Source organism: Sebastes umbrosus, chromosome 6, assembly GCF_015220745.1.
Source record: "Sebastes umbrosus isolate fSebUmb1 chromosome 6, fSebUmb1.pri, whole genome shotgun sequence".
NCBI lineage: Eukaryota > Metazoa > Chordata > Actinopteri > Perciformes > Sebastidae > Sebastes > Sebastes umbrosus.
This window is the reverse complement of record NC_051274.1, coordinates 595,900-617,867: the sequence shown is the minus strand read 5'-3', so window position 1 is coordinate 617,867 and position 21,968 is coordinate 595,900. Positions and strand designations below refer to the sequence as shown.

The window sequence follows — 21,968 nt, the reverse complement described above, 5'->3', positions numbered from 1 at the left end:
CGCCTACGGAGGAGGGTTACAGTGGAAAACTGGTACACATCATTATTCCACCCCACAAGGTGAATGCGTGAAACCAAACCACGTAGTACTACACTTCAAAAGATTATGACTGACACTTTCAGCCAGGAACAGATTGAAGTTAAAGAAAATAATAGGCAGAATAGATCCTGTGATTGTGATGTGACAGATACAATTACAACCAAAGGACTCCTGTGTTCACTCCTGTGTGACTGTAAGCACATGCCCTGCTGAAGAGTGTTTTAGCAAACATACAGACTGTAGAACAGCTGTTCTGGACAAAAAGATGGGTAAAGATCATATACATTTAACAGTTTAAGTGTAAACCAATATAAAGTTGATTGGCAGTCTTTCTAAATATAGGCTCTTGACTGTAAAATGACCTCAGCAGCACAACGGACCCGAGTCATAAAATGGGTTATAACTTCCTGTCCAAACCTTACAGAAGGCCCATACATCAGTGTTGGTCACTGCACACTACCACACACACACACACACACACAGTGTGTATTATACCTGGGAAAGGTGTTGGCTCTGTAATTCGACTCACTTGGAACAGTTACCTGTGGGTTATAGTTCCTAGATAACATGATTAGGTGGCCTACATTCAGACGATAAATAACATTCAGCGCAGACAGCCAGCGCTGGAGAGAATTACAGAACAAGAAAATGTTTCTGCATGCGAGGGCCTCAGTAAAATATGGCTTATGATATTGTTTTTATAAGGACTGGGGTTAGGTAATGGAAAATTGCCTCATCAAGAAAATAAGTTTTGGAGCTGACAAGCCTGAGAATGTGAGTCCCAAGGGACCCTGGGAATACTGGTGACCTCCAGACAACATAACTCCAGAGTGGGCACAGCAGACGCCTTGAAGCACATTTACTCTGTTGATGTCAGGTCTGGGAACAGGCCGATGGGGGAGTGATAGGTTGAAGTGTGTACTGTACAGTGTTACCCACAGTAGTAAGTTATAGTTGTACATTATAATTAGCAGTCCTGTGTGATTGTGGATCTAACAAGCACATTTCATAGCCCCCAAAGAGCAAAGGTTGTATTGGTGTCATCAGTGCAAAGGGTCAGTATATATCCTGAATGAGATGCAGAAGATGAGGAGGCAGGGAGTTACCATAGACTGTATATAAGAAGTGGACGTTGTCACCGTGAAGTCACCAATTGGTTTGTGGACTGCCGTTTTGAAGCCTCGAGTTCGACATTTTGGCCATCGCCATCTTGGGATTTTGCAACCAGAAGTGATACGAGAGGGTGGAGCATCCCCTGCTTTATGGTCTATCTGACTCTAAATGGGACCATAATTTACTAAATGAACATCATGCTTTATTGAAGAAGACTTGAAACTAGTGATTGAGACCATAAACTCATGTTTACAATGTTTACTGAGGTGATAAATCAAGAGAGAAGTAGACTCATTTTTTCATAGACTTCTATACAACCAGAGGAGTCGCCCCCTGCTGGCTGGTAGAAAGAATTAGGGCTGTCAATCGATTCAAATATTTAATGGCGATTAATCGTAAGATTCTTCATAGTTAATCGTGATTAATCACAAATTAATTGCAGTTTTTTTTATCTGTTCAAAATGTACCTTAAAGGGAGATTTGTCAAGTGTTTAGTCCTCTTATCAACACGGGAGTGGGCAAATATGCTGCTTTATGCAAATGAATGTATATATTTAAATTTATTTGAAATAAATTAAGACAAACACAAAAACACAAAACAATGACAGATATTGATCCAGAAACCCTCACAGGTACTGCATTTAGCATAAAACAATATGCTCCAATCATAACATGGCAAACTGCAGCCCAACAGGCAACAACAGCTGTCAGTGTGTCAGTGTGCTGACTTGACTATGTTTTGCCCCAAACTGCATGTGATTATCATAAAGTGGGCATGTCTGTAAAGGGGAGACTCGTGGGTACCCATAGAACCCATTTACATTCACTGATCTGGAGGTCAGAGGTCAAGGGACCCCTCTGAAAATAGCATGCTAGTTTTTCCTCACCAAAATTTAGCGTAAGTTTGCATTGTTGTTTACCTCCTTGGAGACAAGCTAGTATGACATGGTTGGTACCGATGGATTCTTTAGGTTTTCTAGTTTCATGTGATAGCAATATCATCGTGTTGAGCGTCAAAACTGAGCCCGCTACAACCCCCGAAACATCCATTGCATTATTATTGCGTTAACTTTGACAGCCAAAGTATTTTACTTAGATTAAGTACTTATTTTAAACCCAAGCATGACGTTTTTACCTAAACCTAACTAAGTGATTGTGTTGCCCCCTGCTGGTACCTTCATACAAGCGTGTAATATTCACGCCTCGGCGAGGCAAAACATGACACTGACACGCTATCCTCTGGTGGACAGGGGCTCTATAACATGCTTTGGCATTAGCAGTCCTGCGTGAATGTGGATCTAACGAGCATGTGCCATATCCCCCAAAGAGCAAAGGTTGTGTTGGCGCCATCACTGCAAGGGGTCAGTAGATCTGTCAAAGGTCAGCAGGCGTTTTTATATCCTGAATGAGTTGCAGAAGACTAAAAAAGGCAAAGGGTGCAGGTAGTTACTGACAATTGCTTCCTTACATCGCTACTCCACTTAAAGAGAAAACACTGATATAGGAAATGGTCATTGTCGGGTTCTGTGTGCATCTCCAGACCACCACCTTAGGCAAATAGCAGTGCCTTGAAGAAAATCGAAAGAACAAACAGGCAACCATCTGAGTCACTCGTGGAGTCACAAGACTTGGTGCAGGAGATGTGAGAGAGGGAGTCTAACAGGGAGGAGCAGAATAAAAATGTATGCTTTTGTCAGTCATTAAGACGGTAAATATTGTTGGGTGGTAGTTTGATCCAATTTGTTTCTGAAATAGAAGCAGAGCATATACTGTATAGCGTGAAAGGGCCTGAAATAGGACAGCTGCATTACAGCCAAAAACAAAGCCCATTCTTGTTACATAAGCCTTGCTTCTGCACCAGTGGCTGGTTTTGCACCCGTGTGTCTGCAGTCTTTTTTTTGTTTTAGACCTGAGCCGACTGATTTGTGTGTATGTGTGTCAGGGGGTGGGAGTGAGGGCGGAGAGAGGTTCAAAGGAAATACACTGAGGGTGGTCAGAAAGTGAAAGTGGCTGTGTGACGCCCATAGAGTGAGTTGTAGAGACGGGGGACTCAGCGAGGTGTGGGAGAGTTTAATATAGACATTTTTAACGCATTCTCACCTCCCTGCAACCCATTCACACACCACATCACACTCCCAACGCCCACACCAATCTCCACAATGACGATCTTCTTCTGAGGGGAAATGCAAAGAAACTTGTCTCTTTCACTCACAGATAAACACTTTTTTTTTTTTTTGCTAACTTCAATCTGCTGCCAACACACAAGCCGGCTGTTTCAGTAAACCAGACCGCCGGTGTTACATCGCCTCCTTCTTTATGTGCACAGCCCCCTCTCACTGTTCATAAAAGGGAACACAACTTTTACAGTTCTTGTGTGCATATATTTGGGTATCTGGATTGCCATCAACCTGCAAACTGTGACAACCCACTCAGTTTTTGTGGGCTGCGTAAGAAAACACAAGATTCAACAAGCCAATCAGATTTGGCTCCCCTTCCTATGTCACATGCAGGCTCATTAGAATATATCACCCCCATCTGAGTATCTCCGCCCACAACTTGAAAACTACCTTTGCAAAGGTGAACCATATTTTTCTCGCTAGCCAATCAGAGCAGACTGGGCTTTTTTGGGAGGGGGCTTAAAGAGACAGGCAAAAAAAACAGAGCTTTTCAGACAGAGGGTGAATACAGGTATATTCAGACCCTAGATTGTATATAAGAAGTGGATGTAGTCACGGTGACGTCACCAATTGGTTTGTGGACTACGGCTTTGAAGCCTTGAGTTTAGCATTTTGGCCATCGCCATCTTGTTTTTTTGCACCCAGAAGTGACACAAAGGGTGGAGCTAAGTACGACTAAACGCTGAATAAGACATTTTTACCAAAATGTTACATTTAACTTTCATGAACTGAAAAACACGGACAACACCGTGGTAGCGACCTGTCAATCATAAGGTAGCCACGCCCTAAAGCATCCCCTGCTTTATGGTCTATCTGACTCTAAATGGGATCATCATCTACTAAATGAACATCATGCTGTATTGAAGAAGACTTGAAACTAGAGATTGAGACCATAAACTAACAAAGAAATAATAAATCAAGAGAGAAGTAGGCTCATTTTCTCAGAGACTTCTATACAATCAGACTTCTTTTAGCAGCCAGAGGAGTCGCCCCCTGCTGGCTGTTAGAAAGAATGCAAGTTTAAGGCACTTCCACATCGGCTTCTCTTCTCAGACCTGTAGTTTGCCCACTGATTCAGACAGTATGAGAAAAATAATGTGTTTTTTGAACATTAAAGCGTGTAAACATGTTCTAGTAAAAACCCAAAATACAAGTATGAACCTGAAACTGAGTATGATATGTCCTCTTAATGTTCATGAATGAAAGACATGAATCGCTTTTTTTTCTTTATGTTTATTAAGTTTCTTTCAGATCGTGTTGTAAAGGCAGCAAGATCGGTGTATAGCGTCATGATCGAGAGGAACCCTGGTCTGATCAGAGATAGGAAACATCATCTCAAAACATACAGGTACCCACGCTGGTAGAGGGATTTCTTCTACGCTAACAAACAATCTCTGCAAATCACATGTAGATTCACACTTCACGTTTCTCATCACAGACAATGTTGTTCTGGTAAGGAGCTTGTTGATTGGCTGATGAAACAAAATGAATGTCTGCAATCAAGAAGCCAGGCGGTTGGGATGTGGCAGGTCTTGGTGGATGAAGGAATCCTCGTTCATGGTAAGAACTGATTTTTGCAGAACTGTGTCTCAAAAAGAACGTTATAAATCCATCTTTGCTTGGATGTGCATCACACCAGACAGTTTAACTTATCAACAGTTGACCAGCAGCCACAATGTAAGGAGACATTAACATCATATTTGTCATGTGTTGGGCGAGCTTACGCCTTGACATGGACTGTAGAAGTATGTATTTTTTTAAATATATTCTGATAATAATGTCTCAGGCTGCAGTTGAGGATTTCCAATAAGTGCTTGAGTAGCTTGAAATCTGGTGACTGATGTTTTACAATCAGTCAGTCAAGTGTTCACTAACCGCTTGTGCTCTTTGGACGGGGCACTGTCTTCCTGGAACAGACCACTTCAATCAGGATATAAATGCTTCATTATCAAATGAAGCGGGTCACTCTGAATAAATGAATCTTATTTCCATTTATCTTGTCATTCTGGAGTTTTGTAAAAATACAGCATGACAACTAATTCTCCTTAAGGTCAACTGTCAACATTAATTTATTTTCTTTTTTGTTTCCTATTTTCAAACTAATCTGTGTTTTATTCAACTGTCTCATTTTTATGTGATCACCTTTTCTCTAAAGGTGTACACAACTAGTTAAGTCTCATTAATGTCTTCCCTCCACTGTGTTCTGTCTCAATCAAGTGAAACACGAGTTGAACTTCCATGACAAGGACACCCAGTTCTACCGCTTCCAGGACTCAGAGTTAAGCCTGAACCACATACCAAATGAGAAGGACTCGGAAGATGAGCTGCAGGAGGCTCTATCGCTGCTGTCTCAGCTGGGTCCCGACGCTCTGCTCACTATGATTCTACGCAAATGGTCAGTATAACCACTTGGATATGTGGTATTAAACCTAGTTAGTGAAGTCCATTTCACAGTGATCATACATGATATCCAGCTTGCATCTTTCTGTGGTTGATTCCACCTGTTGTCTGTGTTTAGCCCCAGTCAGAGGAGTGCTGAGGACCTGGAGGTCATCTATGAGGAGCTGCTCCATGTCAAGGCTGCAGCTCATCTCTCCACCTCTGTCAGTCACTATTACTTGACATCAGTGTCCTCATGATTAAAGCCACTATATACTACGTAGTTTTTGTGCGTAAAAAAGTGAGACAGACAAGCAATTACACTGCACTAAAAGGGATGGTTTGGGTGTTTTGAAGTGGGGTTGTATGAGGTAGTTATCCATAGTCAGTGTATTACCTACAGTAGATGACGGTCAACACGCCTCCAGCTTGGAGAAGCAGACAGGAGTTACCGTACGGGAGCAAAGCAATGTACTGCTGTGGACGGGGCCAGCAGCAAAACGTATTTTAGACACCTAAAAGAAAGACTCACCTAAAAAAAAAATCAATATCAGTTTAAGTGTACGCTATATTTCGAATATTTGCACTGCTTTACCTTGCTGTTAGACAGCTATACAGTCTATGTTTCCAACGGGGAACTGAAGCCGTTGTATCCATCTATGCTCTCTTCAAAGGCACCAGACACAAACAAACTAAACCGATATTAACCGAAACCCCCGTGTTCTGCAAAGTAAAATTACAGGCATTTTCAATGGAGTCTGGTGCCTTTGAAGAGAGCATAGATGGATACAATGGCTTCAATTCCCCGTCAGAAACATAGACTGTGTAGCTGTCTGACAGCAAGGTAAACCAGTGAAAACATTCTAAATATAGTGTACACCTGAACTGATTTTTTTAGGTCAGCCTTTTTTTTTAGGTGACTAAAATACGTTTTGCTGCCGGCCCCGTCCACAGCAGTACATCACTCAGCTGGGGGCATGCAGACCGTCATCTACTGTAGGTAATACACTGACTATGGATAAGTACTTCATACAACCCCACTTCAAAACACCTGAACTATCCCTTAAAGTAGCTTTGCTTTGATGGTAATAGTAAACCTTAAATTGAATTTGATACAAGAGCTCCATTTGGATCTGTTTTCAAGGCTAGTATTCTTCTTGCAATAAACAGAATCAACCATAAATCTGTCGACATTGTGAGCCAATTACAGTTAACAATGCCTCCAGTTTCCTCTGATTCTTAAACTACTTTGATCGGAGAACCACTGGATTGTACAACAATCGAACAATGAGAACAGGAGTTATCTGCAGTTCAGTCTAATTTGTTACCCTGTTGTGCTTGTAGGTGCGTAAGGAGCTGGCAGCGGTGCTGGTCTTTGAATCACACTCCAAGGCCGGAACAGTCTGTGAGTGTGACAGCTTTGCTGACGTTTGAGCTCGGGCGGGAGACAGCCTCGCTGCATGCACATGGAGACACGCAGTGTTTCAATGTGTGCTTGAACCGCACAGATGCCCCCTTAAAGCTTCAGTAGGCAGTATATATTTTTGGCATCATTGGCCAAAAATTCCATAATAACCTTTCAGCATATTGTAATTCAAGTGTTCTGAGAGAAAACTAGACTTCTGCTCCTCCTCATGGCTCTGTTTTCAGGCTTTAGAACATCTAGCCCGTGACGAAAGACTTTGACCAATCACAGGTCATTTCACTGAGAGAGCGTTCCTATTGGCTGTGCTCCGGTCATGTGACCAGAACTTGGCATTCCTTCACCAGATTTCACAATGAAGGCAGCATCACAAACTCTCTCATTTTACAGCTAAACCTTGCACTACAAGATGATTCTGAGAACATGTGAGGAGAGAAATAGACATTAAGGTAACAGAATATTGATTCATATTTGATCAGCGCGGCCTAGTTTGACCGTTTGGTCGGAGTTCAGAGTGATTGACAGCCGGCTCTCATAGACAGCAGATGGACAGCAGACCTCAGATCAGCTCTTACTGATTACTTTTTTTAATCATATTTGCTCTGATCTCGCCTACTTCAGCTTTAACATCCTCTTCTGCACAACACGCCTTTCAGATATAATATCTCTACCAAGCAATATCCTCATGTCACGATCGATTCATTACTTCAGTGGAAACAATCAGGTCATCATGCATCTTTTTCTCATCTCTCACTTTGCTCCGTCTCGTCATGAATATGAAAGTCATGCATACATAATAAAGCCCATTGTAAATGACATGTGTCAAGGACCAATGTTGGCGCTGCTGACTGTCTTTTTTTGTGATGTAGTGTTCAGTCAGGGGGACAAAGGCACTTCATGGTACATCATCTGGAAAGGCTCTGTAAATGTGATCACACATGGGAAGGTAAATCCATTTACTGGTTGCTATAATAATCATAATAATAATAAATGTCAGAATTGGCACTCCTGAAATGCCTCGTTGCCTTGAATTGGATGCTAGTATAATGTTGGAAGTGCCGTGTGCATACAGGGCCTGGTAACCACACTACATGAGGGTGAGGACTTTGGGCAGCTAGCTTTGCTGAATGACGCCCCGCGTGCTGCCACCATCATCTTGAGGGAAGACAACTGCCATTTCCTCCGTGTGGATAAACAGGACTTTATACGCATCCTCAAGGTGTGTCTGAGTAACTCATTATTATAGACATGTCAAAAATGTAGTCCTTTTCTCTGTGTGCACCACAAATTCAGATCCACAATTATACTAAACACGTATTTGACATCCATGTCTGTAATTCCTGTCCTTTAGGATGTTGAAGCTAATACAGTGCGACTGGAAGAGCATGGGAAAACTGTGCTGGTGTTGGAGAAGAGCACCGACTGTAACGAGCAGGGAGGGGCAGGAAACAACAGCAAGTGAGAAACTCTGACGCACTCACTGAGACAATAAAACAGTAACTTCACAAGCAGGTTTACAATCATTAAGACACTTTACCTGGGCGTGGGCAGATACTGTACGCCAATAACACAAACGCTGCCATTGTCATCATAACACAGTGACGGACTAGTATATAGATCTTTTTGTCAAACGTGGTTAAGGTCTTATTAATCGGTTGTTATCTGGCAGCCAGAAAAGAAATGGACTTCAACCCTGCAACGTTGAATGGCTTCTTATCAGTCTTGAAGTGTTTTAGCAAACATCAAAATTAATTAACATGATGTTGGCTTCCCATACTTGCACACCTACGCACACTGCAACCATCTTCTCTTGTTCTCTACCAAACAACCAAGATTTATTATCTAAGGAGTCCGACCACGCAGGAGGGGGGCGAATGCCCCCTTGGTGCCCCCATGTTCGAAAAAAAAAACAAAAAAACATTTGGATTCCCCTATGGTAGATGAAACATGATATAGTGCCCCCTCGGGTGCCCTTCCACTGGAGAAAACGTAATGAAGTGCCCTCTAGGGTGTGGTTAAGTGAATAAAACATTTTAAAGTGCTCTCTTGGGTGTCCTGCCAGAGGAGAAAATGTGATTAATTGCCATAGGAGGCTCCTAAATGAAGAAAACATGATGCAGTGCCCCCTAGGTTGCTCTGCCGGTAGAGAAAATGTGATGAAGTGCACTGGGTGCCCTTCCAGTGGAAAAAAACATGATGCAGTGCTCTCTTTGGTGCCCTTCCAGTGGAGAAAACGTGATGCAGTGCCCTCTAGGGTGGCCTTAAAATGGATAAAACATGATGCAGTGTCATAAAGGCTGCCCTAAATGCTAGAAAACCTTCTGTGCGCTGGTGCCCCATCACATGCAGCTGGTGCCCTTTTTATTTTTTTTCACCCCTGCCCCTCAGACAGCCTGAGTCCGCCACTGAACCCAACCAATATTACATTTTTGGACCTGATGCCATGAGGCAAGAAGCCCTCACATTTAGTGGTAAAAGAGTTATGACGTAGATACAGTAGGTGCTGCAAGGCAAAGCATTTATTGGTTCAATAACAAATCAAATGATGTGTTATTCTCCCAACGGTGCTGTTTACTCATGATATGCTACTGCCAACTTGCCCAGGGTTGTAAATACAGGGCTGCAGGACAAACAATGCAATGATGACGTCAAATGTTTTTTTTCTGGTTCTTCTTTTTGGGAAGTTATCAGTCAGCATACATATACACCGATAATGTAGTGTAATAAACTAAGATGTGTTAACAATTAGCTCGCTGTGCCTAAGTACAATGTCACAGAGCCTGTAGTCTTGCTCATTTGTAGTTCCTGGACAGATGTTAAGCAATCACCCTTAAAGGTGCAGTGTGTAGGATTTGGCGGCATTAATGGTGTGGTTGCAGATTGCAACCAACTGAGCAGCCTCCACTCACTCCTCCCTCCTCCCTTTCCAAGACTGCAGTAACGTGAGCCGCAGAGTGTGAAACCGTGGTAACGCTGTTTGCCTCGCTCAGAGGCCATCCATACCATAATAACACTATAGGAGCAACGGAAGTCAGACAGCAGCTGGCGGTACCACAGTTTTGTACTCTGCGGCTCACAATAACGCAGTTTCACAAACTCAGGTAATGTAAAAACGCAAAAGACTCACTCAAGACTCAGTGTTGGGTTTGTCCATTCTGGGCTACTGTAGAAACATGGCGGACTCCATGAAGAGGACCCGCTCCCTACGTAGAGATGAAGGGCTCATTCTAAGCTAACGAAAACACAGCGGTTCTTAGTTCCAGGTGATTATACACTAATGAAAACATAGTTGAACATAGAATATTATTATTATTATTATTATTATTATTATATAAGCATGCAGAGAAATTATAAGAAAGTAGCATACTACATTATCATGCACAACTAAAACACAAACGAAGAAGCAGCATGCAGGCAGTGCAATACAAAGAATATTAATGTCAGGAAAAATGTTCTCTCTTCTGTTGTGCCCTGTTGCAGGTACACAGTTATGTCAGGAACACCTGAGAAAATCCTGGAGCACCTATTGGAGACAGTAAAGTTGGACTCTAATGGAAATGACACAATAGGTGGGAGCCTGCAGGCGCCTTCTAGCCTTTTCTCTCAGTTTTATTGAGTGATCCGAGACAATCAGATGTGGTCAGTTAGTTAACTGTGTGTTGTTGTGACATTTCTCTCCCTGCAGCTCCCTGTGTGAGCGACTTTCTGCTCACCCACAAAGTCTTCATGCCCTCCAGCCAGCTGTGTCCCGCACTACAACACCAATATCCTATCATGGTCAATAGTAATACACAGTAATGAGGATGCTGATGATGATAATGATAATGTGCACTGCCACTGTTGCTGCTGCTGCTGCTGCTTATGATGATGATAATGTCTGCAGTTTAAACAGAGCATTTAGTTGCCACAAGTTAATATTAAATATATTCTGCTTAAAGCTGCAGTAGGCAGTATATTTTTGGCATCATTGAGCAAAAATTCCATAATAACCTTTCAGCATATTGTAATTCAAGTGTTCTGAGAGAAAACTAGACTTCCGCTCCTCCTCATGGCTCTGTTTTCAGACTTTAGAACATTTGGCCTGTGACGGAAGACTTTGGCCAATCACAGGTCATTCAGAGAGAGAGCGTTCCTATTGGCTGTTCATTCAACAGAGGCAGCTGTCAATCACTCACTAACTCCGATGAAACGGTCAAACCAGGCAGCGCTGATCAAATATGAATCAATACTGTTACTGTAATGCCTATTTCTTAAGTAAAATGTTTTCAGAATCATCTTGTAGTGTACTGTTTAGCTGTAAAATGAGAAAGTTTGGTGTGCGGTGCTTGGTATTTCCTCAACTGATCTCAACATGGTGGCCGGGTCACAAACTTTCTCATTTTACAGCTAAACAGTACACTACAAGATGATTCTGAAAACATCTGAGGAGAGAAATAGTCATTACAGTAACAGAATACTGATTCATATTTGATCAGCGCTGCCTAGTTTGACCGTTTGATCGGAGTTTTCCAGTGATTGACAGCTGCTCAGAGACGGCAAGGCTCCAGCTCGGCTCTGATTGGTTGTTTTCCTCCAGTCTGTGAAATCTTGTAGATGCCGTTAGGAGCGCCGGAGGACACAGAGGCACATGATTTTTACTGCCAGGCTTGCCTACTGCTGCTTTAAATACAGTTTCTTGTAATTGCCTCAGATCCTTTGTTTGTAAAGCGTTTTATGTTTTGCCCCTTAACCGCCACTGCACCTATAAGGCGGAGCTCTCTGAGGGTTCAGACCAGGAGAAGGCTTCCTACATCCTCACCACCAAGCAGAGGGTAGTAAAGCTGATTGGCCAGTGGGTGGTGCTGTACGGCCTTCTGCTGAAAGAAGACCCCATCGCTTTGGAGTCTCTGGAGGTGAGATTGCAGGCTTGATTTAATCATTCTGTGTATTGGAATATTTCCATGGCATTTTAAGAATATAGATCTAATCACTAATTATGTTCCTGCTTTTTCAATGTCCATTTTTGGTCTCAAACAGAGGTTGAGGAAGGAGGTGGCAGCTGATTACCGTCTGTCCAGCATGTTGAAAGAACAATTTAGGGAAAGGAGGAGGACAAAAGTGTAAATTGTCTTTATTCTCTTATAACACATGCTATTTCCACGACATTTCTCAAGACATAAATATTGCAGCCTGCTATCTGAAACTGTTTTTCATCTGTTATTTTGCAGATTGGAGAATGGCTATCAGTCACTGAGCAGGGTAAGCGTCTTGTCTTTTTGCACATGACAGCATGGGTGCAGAATATTAACATCAGAGAGACATGTTAATGAGAAAACAGAATGTCATGCTGCTGCTGTCATTTGTCAGTTGTCATTGACTTGCTGAGTCACTCTGATACTCTTGACAGAACCAGCAATTTGATTGGTTTTCAAACTGTGAGGAGCCGGTGGGGAGGCTGCAACCAATCAGAGCACAAGATAAAGGCGAGTAAGACTCTAAATCAAATCAGTTATACATGTACATCTATATTTCACTACAATTTGTTACAACATAGATGAGCTGCCTCACATTAGCTCATGTATCTGTGGGTGTTGTTCATGAGTAACGCATCATTACTTGCGTCATCAGTTATCAAATAAGCATATCTTGACATTTTGTCCCCTCTCGGTGCAGTGCTGTATGAGATCTACAGGCCAGACAACAAACCTCTCACTCTGATGCTCCCAGTCAACACATCTGTACAGGATGTGATGTCAGCAATAGTCAAACCTGGCGGAGATCACATCCTGTTCAAAATGAACTCCTCGGGAGGTGGGATTCAGATTTATTAATGATTTTTCAAATGTGTATAGATATTTTTCATTTGAATTGCCATATCCCATGAAATTGTTAGATTGAAGCATTCAGAGCTGCACATTGATGTCATTTTCTATCGTTCATTATGCTGAAAATAGGTTTTTGATACATTAAATGCACACAGAAAGAGCTCAGTTAAAGCTGGATGCGACTGCGGTCTACACGGCCCTGGGACTCAACGAGAGACTGTTCATCTGCACAAGCAGCCAAGTGGAACAACTGGTGAGGATTAGGTGCCCTCTATACCATTTGCTTTTTTGTATAATAAAAGAGGAAATGAAATCACTTAAAAGGACCAGTGTGTAGCATTTCAGGGGATCTATTAGCAAAAATGGAATATAATATTCATAACTTTGTTTTCATTAGTGTATAATCACCTGAAACTAAGAATTGTTATGTTTTTGTTAGCTTAGAATGAGCCCTTCATCTACATAGCGAGTGCGGGTCCTCTTCATGGAGTCCTCCATGTTGCTCCACAACAGTAACCACAAAGAACGTATATTACCAAGAAGTGAAAATCAGTTGTACAACAACAAGAGTATAACAACCTGATTTCTATTCTCTTGTCATATTCTACTGAAATGGCCTGTTTTGATCAATCAAATATTATCAATATAATAAGAATTTTCAGTCCAAACTGGTCACAGTGGCTGTTCGAGAGCCTTTTGCATTTTGACGTTACCTGAAGACCACTGTAGTTCTCTGACATGCTTGTGAAACTGCGTTAACGTGAGCCGCAGAGTGCAAAACTGTAGTGTTGTATGTTCATTATTTATTATGGTGCATACAGTTGAGTTTGACTCAAAGCAGTTTACCTGTCCAGAAAGCCATCAAAGGCATGCACATGCCACCACAATCTTTTATCTGTTCATTTCCTCTCTTTCTCTGTGTCTTTCTCCCAGATGCCCCTGAAGGAGCAGCAGGGTCCAGAACGAGGAACAACTGACATCCTGGAGCAGATGGGCTCTAAAGATATCGCCAATGAACTCACCAACTATGACTGGGAACTGTTCACTGCCATGCACGAGGTAACTCCAGCAGATATCTGACCACGACACATAAACTATTCAATACAGAACAAAGAGGAAATTGCTTATTTACACTTCAAATGCCACATCATGGTTAAGCTCTAGTAGTCTATCAGGAAAGTAAAGCCAAAGCTGAAACTGACATTCAGGTATTTCCTTATTTCAACAGAGGACTGGGTATCTCTTTCATGAATGTATCTAGGTCACACTCCTTTGCACTTTGCCATCAGATCATCTGGTACTCCAGTACAACATTTCCTGCACACTTCACATATTTCTGAAGCAAATCCCATTCATTAAGTCATCTATAAAAACACCTGTAATGTTTCTGCCTCTGCAGGTGGAGCTCGTCTACTACGTATTTGGCCGTCATAAATTCCCAGGTGCCATCACAGCTAACCTGGAGCGGTTTGTGCGTCGCTTCAATGAGGTGCAGTACTGGGTGGTGACGGAGCTGTGCCTCTGTGAAGACCTGATGAAACGAGCCATTCTGCTCAAGAAGTTCATAAAGATCGCCGCAGTGTAAGTTATAGTTGCATAAAACAGTAGCCATGTTTTGATGGTAATGAGGGTCAGTCGGTCCTACACTTTGGTCCAGACTGAAATATATGTATCATGTTGTATAAACATGCATGGTCCTCAGAGGATTACGCCTGCTAACTTTGGTGATCCCCTGACTTCTCCTCTAGCGTCACCATGAGGTTGACATTTGTGGTTTTTGAGCAAAATGTCCTTAAACTTGGTACATGGGCTTTCATGTTCCCTACAGAATGAATTATAATCACTTTGGAGATGCTCATGTAGCGCCACTATCTGGTCATAAATATAATTTATCCAAATACCTGCAAATGAATGACATTCCCATCAGCCTCAGCTGTGCTTTGTGTTTATTAAAGGTGCTCTATACGATATCCAGAGCATTAATATAGCAGCAAACAACTATTTGCTATATAAAGATATAGAGGAATAATGTCTACCTGAGCAGAGAATGAAGTTGCTCAATGCTGTGTGATGTAATCCAAGCTTCTTTGTGCTCTGTTGACAAAGCCAGGCCAGACGCACATGCACGTTTGTGCTTGTGAACGTGGCCCACTGCTGACGACATCATTGTGGGAACGTAGCGTCCACCTTCCGGTTCCCCCCAGCTTAGCACTGTTAGCTCTGTCAGCAGTGTTCACTGTTAGCGCTATTAGCACCGTTACCTATGAGCTGCCGGCTCAGCTGTCGCCATATTGAGAGCCATGTGGAGGCAAGAGAAATGATCCCAGTCTCGCATTTAGCACCTTTAAAGTGTATTCCCGCTTAATCAGTATGTTAGCATTGTCACTGGTACTATGTTAGCATGCTGACATCCTCATTTAGCTCAAAGCACAGCCTCACAGAGCCGCTAGTGTAGCTGTAGACACATAGGCTGTGGTCAGATAGTCTTTTTGACTTAAGAAGGTTCCTTACTGAGTGAAATGAAGTATTTATCCATGATAAGAGCTGTTTGAATTCTCTAAATGCTAAGGAAAGGTGCTTCAATGCTTCCTTTCTCATCTCCTTTAGCATAGGATACAATGGACCATACTTTACAAAAGTAAAGGAGATAATGACGTCCCACAATTCCTTGCGGCAGCAACATTTAAAGTGACACACCATTCGGACGTCAATAACATCCGCTATTGCTGATTAATTGTACACTATGGATAGATATAGAAAATGTCCTTCTTAGGAGATGTGATTCTGTTCTAGACAGGAATCCCTGACTGAATTGTACAGCATTGAGTTTGTCTCTGTAGCCTACTCATTTTCTATATATTATAAATAAAGATGCTTTAAAAAAAACATCCGCCGTTGCATAGTGTAAGTGCAGTTCTCTGAGCACTGTGGTTGTCTTTTCCTAAATCTTTCTGAATACTCCTTCGCATCTTCCCCTGACCTCATGACGTTTTCCATCGAGGTCATGGGAGAGTGGTTAGGAAAAAACAATAGGAGGTCATTTTTGGACTATTCGACCTCAGCCGTAGTCTTGTTTGCATATGGCTTATCTTTAAAACCTGCAAATAACAGCATTTTGTCACACTAACTGTTTATGTGTCCTCTCTGTCACAGATTAAAGGAGCAGAAGAATCTCAATTCATTCTTTGCTGTGATGTTCGGTTTGAGCAACAGTGCAGTACACAGACTTTACAAGACATGGGAGGTAAGAAACCCCTGAATGCAACAGTAATAATCATAATGTGTCACCATTTACTAAATGACATATGTCTATTATTGTCTATTCCAGAGAATACCCAGCAAGACGAAAAGAATCTACTGTGCTTATGAGAGGTTAATGGTAAGTTACGTTGTATGCTCTCATTTCAGGAGATTTTATAAATGTTCCAAAACTCTCAATGTACTGTTTATTACATTACATTTGTGCAATAGCATAATAAAATGGGTTGTTCTCTGCCCCTGTTAGGATCCTTCACGCAACCACCGGGCCTACAGACTGGCTGTGGACAAGCTCAGTCCTCCCTACATCCCCTTCATGCCTCTGCTGCTCAAAGGTGACACATACCATCCGTGTTGCCTATACAGCATTAGAATGTCATGTAAATGAATTCACTAACCACTGACATGTTTTCTGTTCCTGCCTATGCCCAGACATGACATTCATCAATGAGGGAAATCCAAACTATGTAGACAAACTGGTCAATTTTGAGAAAGTGGTAAGACAGAAACATGTTTTTGTAATGCTGCTCGGCTCAATTATATTCTCCTCACAAATCTTGGCATTTAGCTTGCTTCCTTTTCCTCCCATTCTCACAGCGCATGATTGCCAAGACAGTGAAAATTGTACGAGGATGCAGAAGCCAGCCTTACGGTAAGTGATCCAGCTGAGCTTGTCGCACAACTAGCAGACTCACAGTCCTGGCAAGGGCATAGGTCAAAGGTCAAACAGTTGCACATGCATGTTAAAGTAAATGGATGGACCTTGGGTTTTGGCTTTGCATGATGCATGAAGGATATATCAGGTGGGTAAACTTCTATTTCTTTTTTGCAGTGCCATCGTCTCCACAGAGGGGCCTGGCAGATCGGATGTTTCTGGAAGGGCCTGCTAATCGCATGTCTACATGTAAGCTACAGCTACCATATCATTAACGCTTGTATCCAGTTGTACTTGTAGCCTATTTTTATACCTCTGCGGTTGTCCGTCCATCTGGACATACGTTTTGTAGCATAGGTTTAAGCCCCAGATATGCAAAATAAGAGTTGGGCGCCAGACAGGAGAATAATCAAAATTCTACCCTGTCACTATAAAAAAAGTGTGGCTGTGGCTCAGTGCTGTTCTTGTTAAACTACTGACACACAGTGATCATAGCTGCACTCACAGCACAGAGAGGAGCAGGGGATCACTGGACCACATGCACATAACACAACCCGTTCTCATCTGTGAAATATGGCCGCTTTGTATCCCACAGAGTAAAGGGGGACTTGTGAATCGGTATCAGAAGTCGAGGGGCGTGACAAAGCGGCGATACTTGACCACCTGAACAGGCTGCACACCCTGCGCGCTGTTATTGGCTGGGGGTTACACTACGTGGGACCGAAAGGCTGTTTGCAGACACCCAGACACGTAAAGCTAAATAATAACAAAGGAGAAAATCCAGGCAGAGGGCTGCAGGGTCTCTGCAGAAACAGACACCACCACACACTCCTAGTGTGGCATAGTGATGATTGAGAGGGAATATTTAGTACCAGTCTATACTACCATGTTATACTTTTAAATTAAGAGAGACAAAACTCAAATCCTGAGTCCAAATTAGAATACCAAATGTCTTTTAAATCATTTCATTGAAAGAGGATTCCAGATAAAGGTCAGTCTTTTAGTAAAAAAAGATGTTGGGTGAGGGTGAATGTGTGTTTGTGGGTGTACTGTAGGGGAGGGAGAGTTTAATGTCCGTTCCAATCTGAATGAATCTAGTTCAGTTCCATCCAGTTTGGGGTTTGGGTTTGGAGAATAAGAAGGAGAAGCCTGGAGACTTTCAGTAAAGGAGACTTACCTTGATGGCCCAACAAAGGCAAGGAGACCACAGTTTCTTCCAAACAGGTCCAAGAAGAACAAGATCCCAGTCATCCACCTGCTCCAGGGATACGATATGATACGATATGATATGATACGATACGATACGATAAGATAAGATAAGATACGATACGATACGATACGATACGATACGATACGATACGATATGATACAATACAAATTTATTGTCAGTTTGCACTGAAATTCATTTTTCATTCATAGGAAGCTCAGTTTGAGAAACCATACACATCCAATAGACATACTGTTACCATAAACAAACAGACAAGTAAGACCCATTCGACATAAAACCAAACACATCACATTAACCATACATAACCCGTTTAAAAATGACCATCTGTCCTCTGGATTTGCATCTCCTTAGCAGCACATTCATTATTATTTAGCAGCTAGGTGGACTGATGAACAAAAGCGTTCTTCAGCCTAATGCGATTAAATGGCCTCTTGGAGAGCAGAAGTTGATATTCCCCATTTAAAACATGCGAGGGATCAGAAGAGATGCTGTTGGCAAGTCTTGTTGTGAGCTGCTTCAAAAGAGGCTGTCACAGGTTGGCCAATGATCTTCGCCAATTTGATTTGGCTTTAAAGTTTCGTTTTAAGTTTTACAGATAGACTACTGAGCCAGGCTGTGTATAGAAGTTTTTATTGGACTTTGTTAGTTGTAATCCACAGAAGACATTCCAAAAACGTGTACTATGATTTCCAAATATTTCACTATCCACAAACATGTATTTTTGTATTTGTGTTGTGTAAAGTCACATCCACAAAATACAGGACGATTTGCAAATACGCATAACTTACTCTGTAAATACGTATTTCAAGGTTTACATGTAAAGTGATATTTGTGCATCTATTTCTACACGTGGAATGATATTTGTGCATTTGCAGATCGTTTCTCCTGTGGATTTATTGGCCATGTGACATTTGCAACTTCCCTCCTGTTTGTTTCCAGAATTTTGTCCGATTCATACCGCAGCAGATCTGTAGATAGTAGTTGTAATCCACAGAAGACAATTCACAAATATGTACCATGATCTGCAAATATTTCACTACCCACAAACGTATTTTTTTATTTGTGTTGTGTAAAGTCACATCCACAAAAATACAGGGCGATTTGCAAATACACATAACTTACTCTGTAAATACGTATTTTAATTCCACATAAAAATGTTATAGGTTTAGATGTAAAGTGATATATATGCATTTGTGCATCTATTTCTACATGTGAAATGGTATTTGCGCATTTGTAAGAAATTAGTTGTACCAGTGAATGAGGTTCGGGTTGAACTGTAACTGAATCATTTTGGACAGAAGCACATCAGGCTGGATTGTGTTAAATGCTGAGGAGAAATCCAGGAAAAGAGCTCTGGCAAATATTTTTTGGTTTGTCAAGGATCAGCACACCTCCAGCAGTTGTCCAAGAAAGTTGATGAAAATCTAGCCGGTTCTTGGCTCAGTTGCTGCTCAGGTTACTTTTATATATGTCGCTGTTTTCCTTAAGAGCAAAGATGTCCAGAAACTGAATTAACTTCAAATGATCTCCTCCTTTATCCACTCTCACTCCTCTTTCTCTGTTCTCCTCCATGCTGCTTTAGTTAGTTGATTCCCCCCCCAGCTCACAGGTGTGTCTCTTTATTTATTCACCTTCTTTTCCTGTCATGTTGGAAAAGGGCTATTCTGTACTTTCTCTCTTTTCCCCCTTTCTGCTACAGTACGTCCCGTCCATTCTCGTGAACGCGATATCTAAGGAACGCCTGGAGGGAATTTCTTCCAATTTGGCATAAACGTACTCTTGGACTCAAGGATGAACGGTCGTGTCTAGACGGTCTCTCATGAGACTCGCTGCCTGACAACCTATCCTAACCTTAACTATTCAAGGTCAATGCCTAACCTTAACCATCTCGCGAGAGTTTCGCAACTTGGGAGTTTCCTTCTGGACACGACCAGGATGAACTGATTAGATTTTGGTGGTCAAAGGTCACTGTGACCTCACGTGCGTCTCATATGAACGCGATATCTCAAGAACGCCTGGAGCAAATTTCTTTAAAATCCTCACAAACATCTACTTGGACTTCAGGATCAACTAATTATATTTTGGTGTTCAAAGGTCACTGTGACCTCACAAAACACATTTTTGGCCATAACTCAAGAAATCATGTGCTAATCTTGACAATTTCACACAAAAGTCTAACAGGGTAAAATGATGAAGTGGTGACATAGACAGACATAGATGTAAACTGCAACTTGACTGGTTTGCCAATACAAACACTTAAACAATATGCCGAGACAAAAAAGATCTGTCCTTCTCCTCCAGGCTCAGACTACGCCCTCCCTCTACGGAGTCCCAGCAACATCCGACACTATATCCAGAACCTGAAGGTGATCGACAACCAGCGAAGGCTAACGCAGCTATCAAGAACAACAGAATGCTAGGGCATCAACCTGCAAAGGCCGTAAAACTGTATCGCAAACGTGAACCAGAGAACGGACTGAAGCTGGGTGAACAAAACTTCCACATTGGCCTATAAATAAGACGGATGTCTGGAGGCGTCGAGTGCTGTGGATTCACTCTAATTCAAGGAGATTGGACGTTAATCGATGAGCTCTCTGCATAGCATCAAGAGTGACAATGTGCACGGTAATAAGCTCTAATGATGAACTAGAGAATCCAATTCTGGGACTTATGAGACACTTATCCAGAAAGCCTTACAGCAGTGTGTGTACCACAGTGGAAAGTGATCCCCTCACAAAGGCAGTGTTACAACATGTACAGTTAAGCAAAGTATGCCTGTCTTTGATGTAAAAAATCATTGTGACATTTTATATACTGGATCACTCTGGTGGTTTCAGAAAAGGGCCATAAGAACAAAGATCTTTGCCATAGTTTATCACTGTAGGTCAGTTATTTGTGCACTAGTATTTTCACACAAAACTAATATATTGTATCAAATCTTTTCTTTTTTGCAAGGAGGCCACTCACTGACATGCACAACATTTCATACAAGGCTGTTTTCTAAAATAAATTATTTTCTCAATTATGCGTGTCAATGAAAGCACAAGAGTTTGTAAAAAGGGAAATATTTTATTTAAAGTACAGACCATAATAGGTAAAAATTGACCTCCGAAGACCCCCCCTGACAAAAATGTCCCCCCCAATATGGGGTGAGAAAAAAATCACAAAAAAATCTGTTATCCTTTGAATTCAAAAATACCATCCATAAATATGTACAACTTCTTTTTGGAAGTCCCGGAGAGTGATAATGGGCTAAGACATGTAAAACAAAAGAAAAGAAAGAAAAACCCAGTGCCTTCTCCTGATGTAACCATGGAGGAAGTAATAAAAGGATCCCCTGTCATTATAAATAATGGGTTGACGTGTTCAGCAAAGAACAGGCAATATTAAATGTTTTAAATCAACTACCATATGGGGGTTTCGTGGACCATTTTACAAATTGTAAATCACGAGCCAATAAGAAGGGGCACATAAAAAGATGTGTGATGATGAGGCAAACAAATGCAAAACATATGGTCAGTATAATAGTTGGTGTTTGGACAGGTGCAACAGCAGAGCACATAAATTATCAAATTATGTCAACATACCCAAGTTCAACTCAGATATGTTCTGGTGGTTGTGTTTCTGTGGTATAAACAAATCAGTACGATCAGAAAAGTGGTCCAGCGATGAAGTGGTGAGTACATCGGAGGTGGAAAAAAAACTTTCACACTTTGAAGTAGTGAGAAAGAGAGTGAAAAGTGAAATGCCAGAACCTCACAATTGATTTGGCGTATGTCCTTATCACATACTTTGATACAAGAAGTCCTGTTTTTTTTCAAATAAATCACAAATAAACAAAAAGAAAGCACTGTAATATAAAAAAAAAAGAGTGAATATAAATATTGCACTT

The 21,968-nt window shown here is 41.7% G+C and overlaps 1 protein-coding gene across 6 annotated transcripts in view; it reads left to right on the top strand.

Moving 5' to 3' along the window:
* rapgef3 (Rap guanine nucleotide exchange factor (GEF) 3) overlaps positions 1 to 21,101 on the top strand; it is a 43,469-nt gene extending 22,368 nt beyond the window's left edge. For 5 of the 6 annotated variants that reach the window (XM_037773680.1, XM_037773684.1, XM_037773679.1 and 2 more), the window contains 25 exons: positions 4,571 to 4,677; positions 4,768 to 4,889; positions 5,547 to 5,724; positions 5,848 to 5,932; positions 7,053 to 7,113; positions 8,001 to 8,077; positions 8,204 to 8,350; positions 8,483 to 8,589; positions 10,612 to 10,700; positions 10,817 to 10,895; positions 11,873 to 12,023; positions 12,148 to 12,230; positions 12,339 to 12,369; positions 12,518 to 12,593; positions 12,784 to 12,921; positions 13,091 to 13,188; positions 13,869 to 13,994; positions 14,335 to 14,516; positions 16,089 to 16,179; positions 16,264 to 16,314; positions 16,441 to 16,528; positions 16,626 to 16,690; positions 16,791 to 16,845; positions 17,026 to 17,097; positions 20,378 to 21,101. In XM_037773680.1, the coding sequence (XP_037629608.1) occupies positions 4,571 to 4,677; positions 4,768 to 4,889; positions 5,547 to 5,724; positions 5,848 to 5,932; positions 7,053 to 7,113; positions 8,001 to 8,077; positions 8,204 to 8,350; positions 8,483 to 8,589; positions 10,612 to 10,700; positions 10,817 to 10,895; positions 11,873 to 12,023; positions 12,148 to 12,230; positions 12,339 to 12,369; positions 12,518 to 12,593; positions 12,784 to 12,921; positions 13,091 to 13,188; positions 13,869 to 13,994; positions 14,335 to 14,516; positions 16,089 to 16,179; positions 16,264 to 16,314; positions 16,441 to 16,528; positions 16,626 to 16,690; positions 16,791 to 16,845; positions 17,026 to 17,097; positions 20,378 to 20,496 (2,478 nt within the window). In that variant the 3' untranslated portion in view covers positions 20,497 to 21,101. Of the gene's footprint in view, positions 1 to 4,570; positions 4,678 to 4,767; positions 4,890 to 5,546; positions 5,725 to 5,847; positions 5,933 to 7,052; positions 7,114 to 8,000; positions 8,078 to 8,203; positions 8,351 to 8,482; positions 8,590 to 10,611; positions 10,701 to 10,816; positions 10,896 to 11,872; positions 12,024 to 12,147; positions 12,231 to 12,338; positions 12,370 to 12,517; positions 12,594 to 12,783; positions 12,922 to 13,090; positions 13,189 to 13,868; positions 13,995 to 14,334; positions 14,517 to 16,088; positions 16,180 to 16,263; positions 16,315 to 16,440; positions 16,529 to 16,625; positions 16,691 to 16,790; positions 16,846 to 17,025; positions 17,098 to 17,443; positions 18,159 to 20,377 lie in introns of those variants that run through there. The other variant, XM_037773683.1, reaches the window with a different exon arrangement.
* Positions 21,102 to 21,968: the final 867 nt, after the last annotated feature.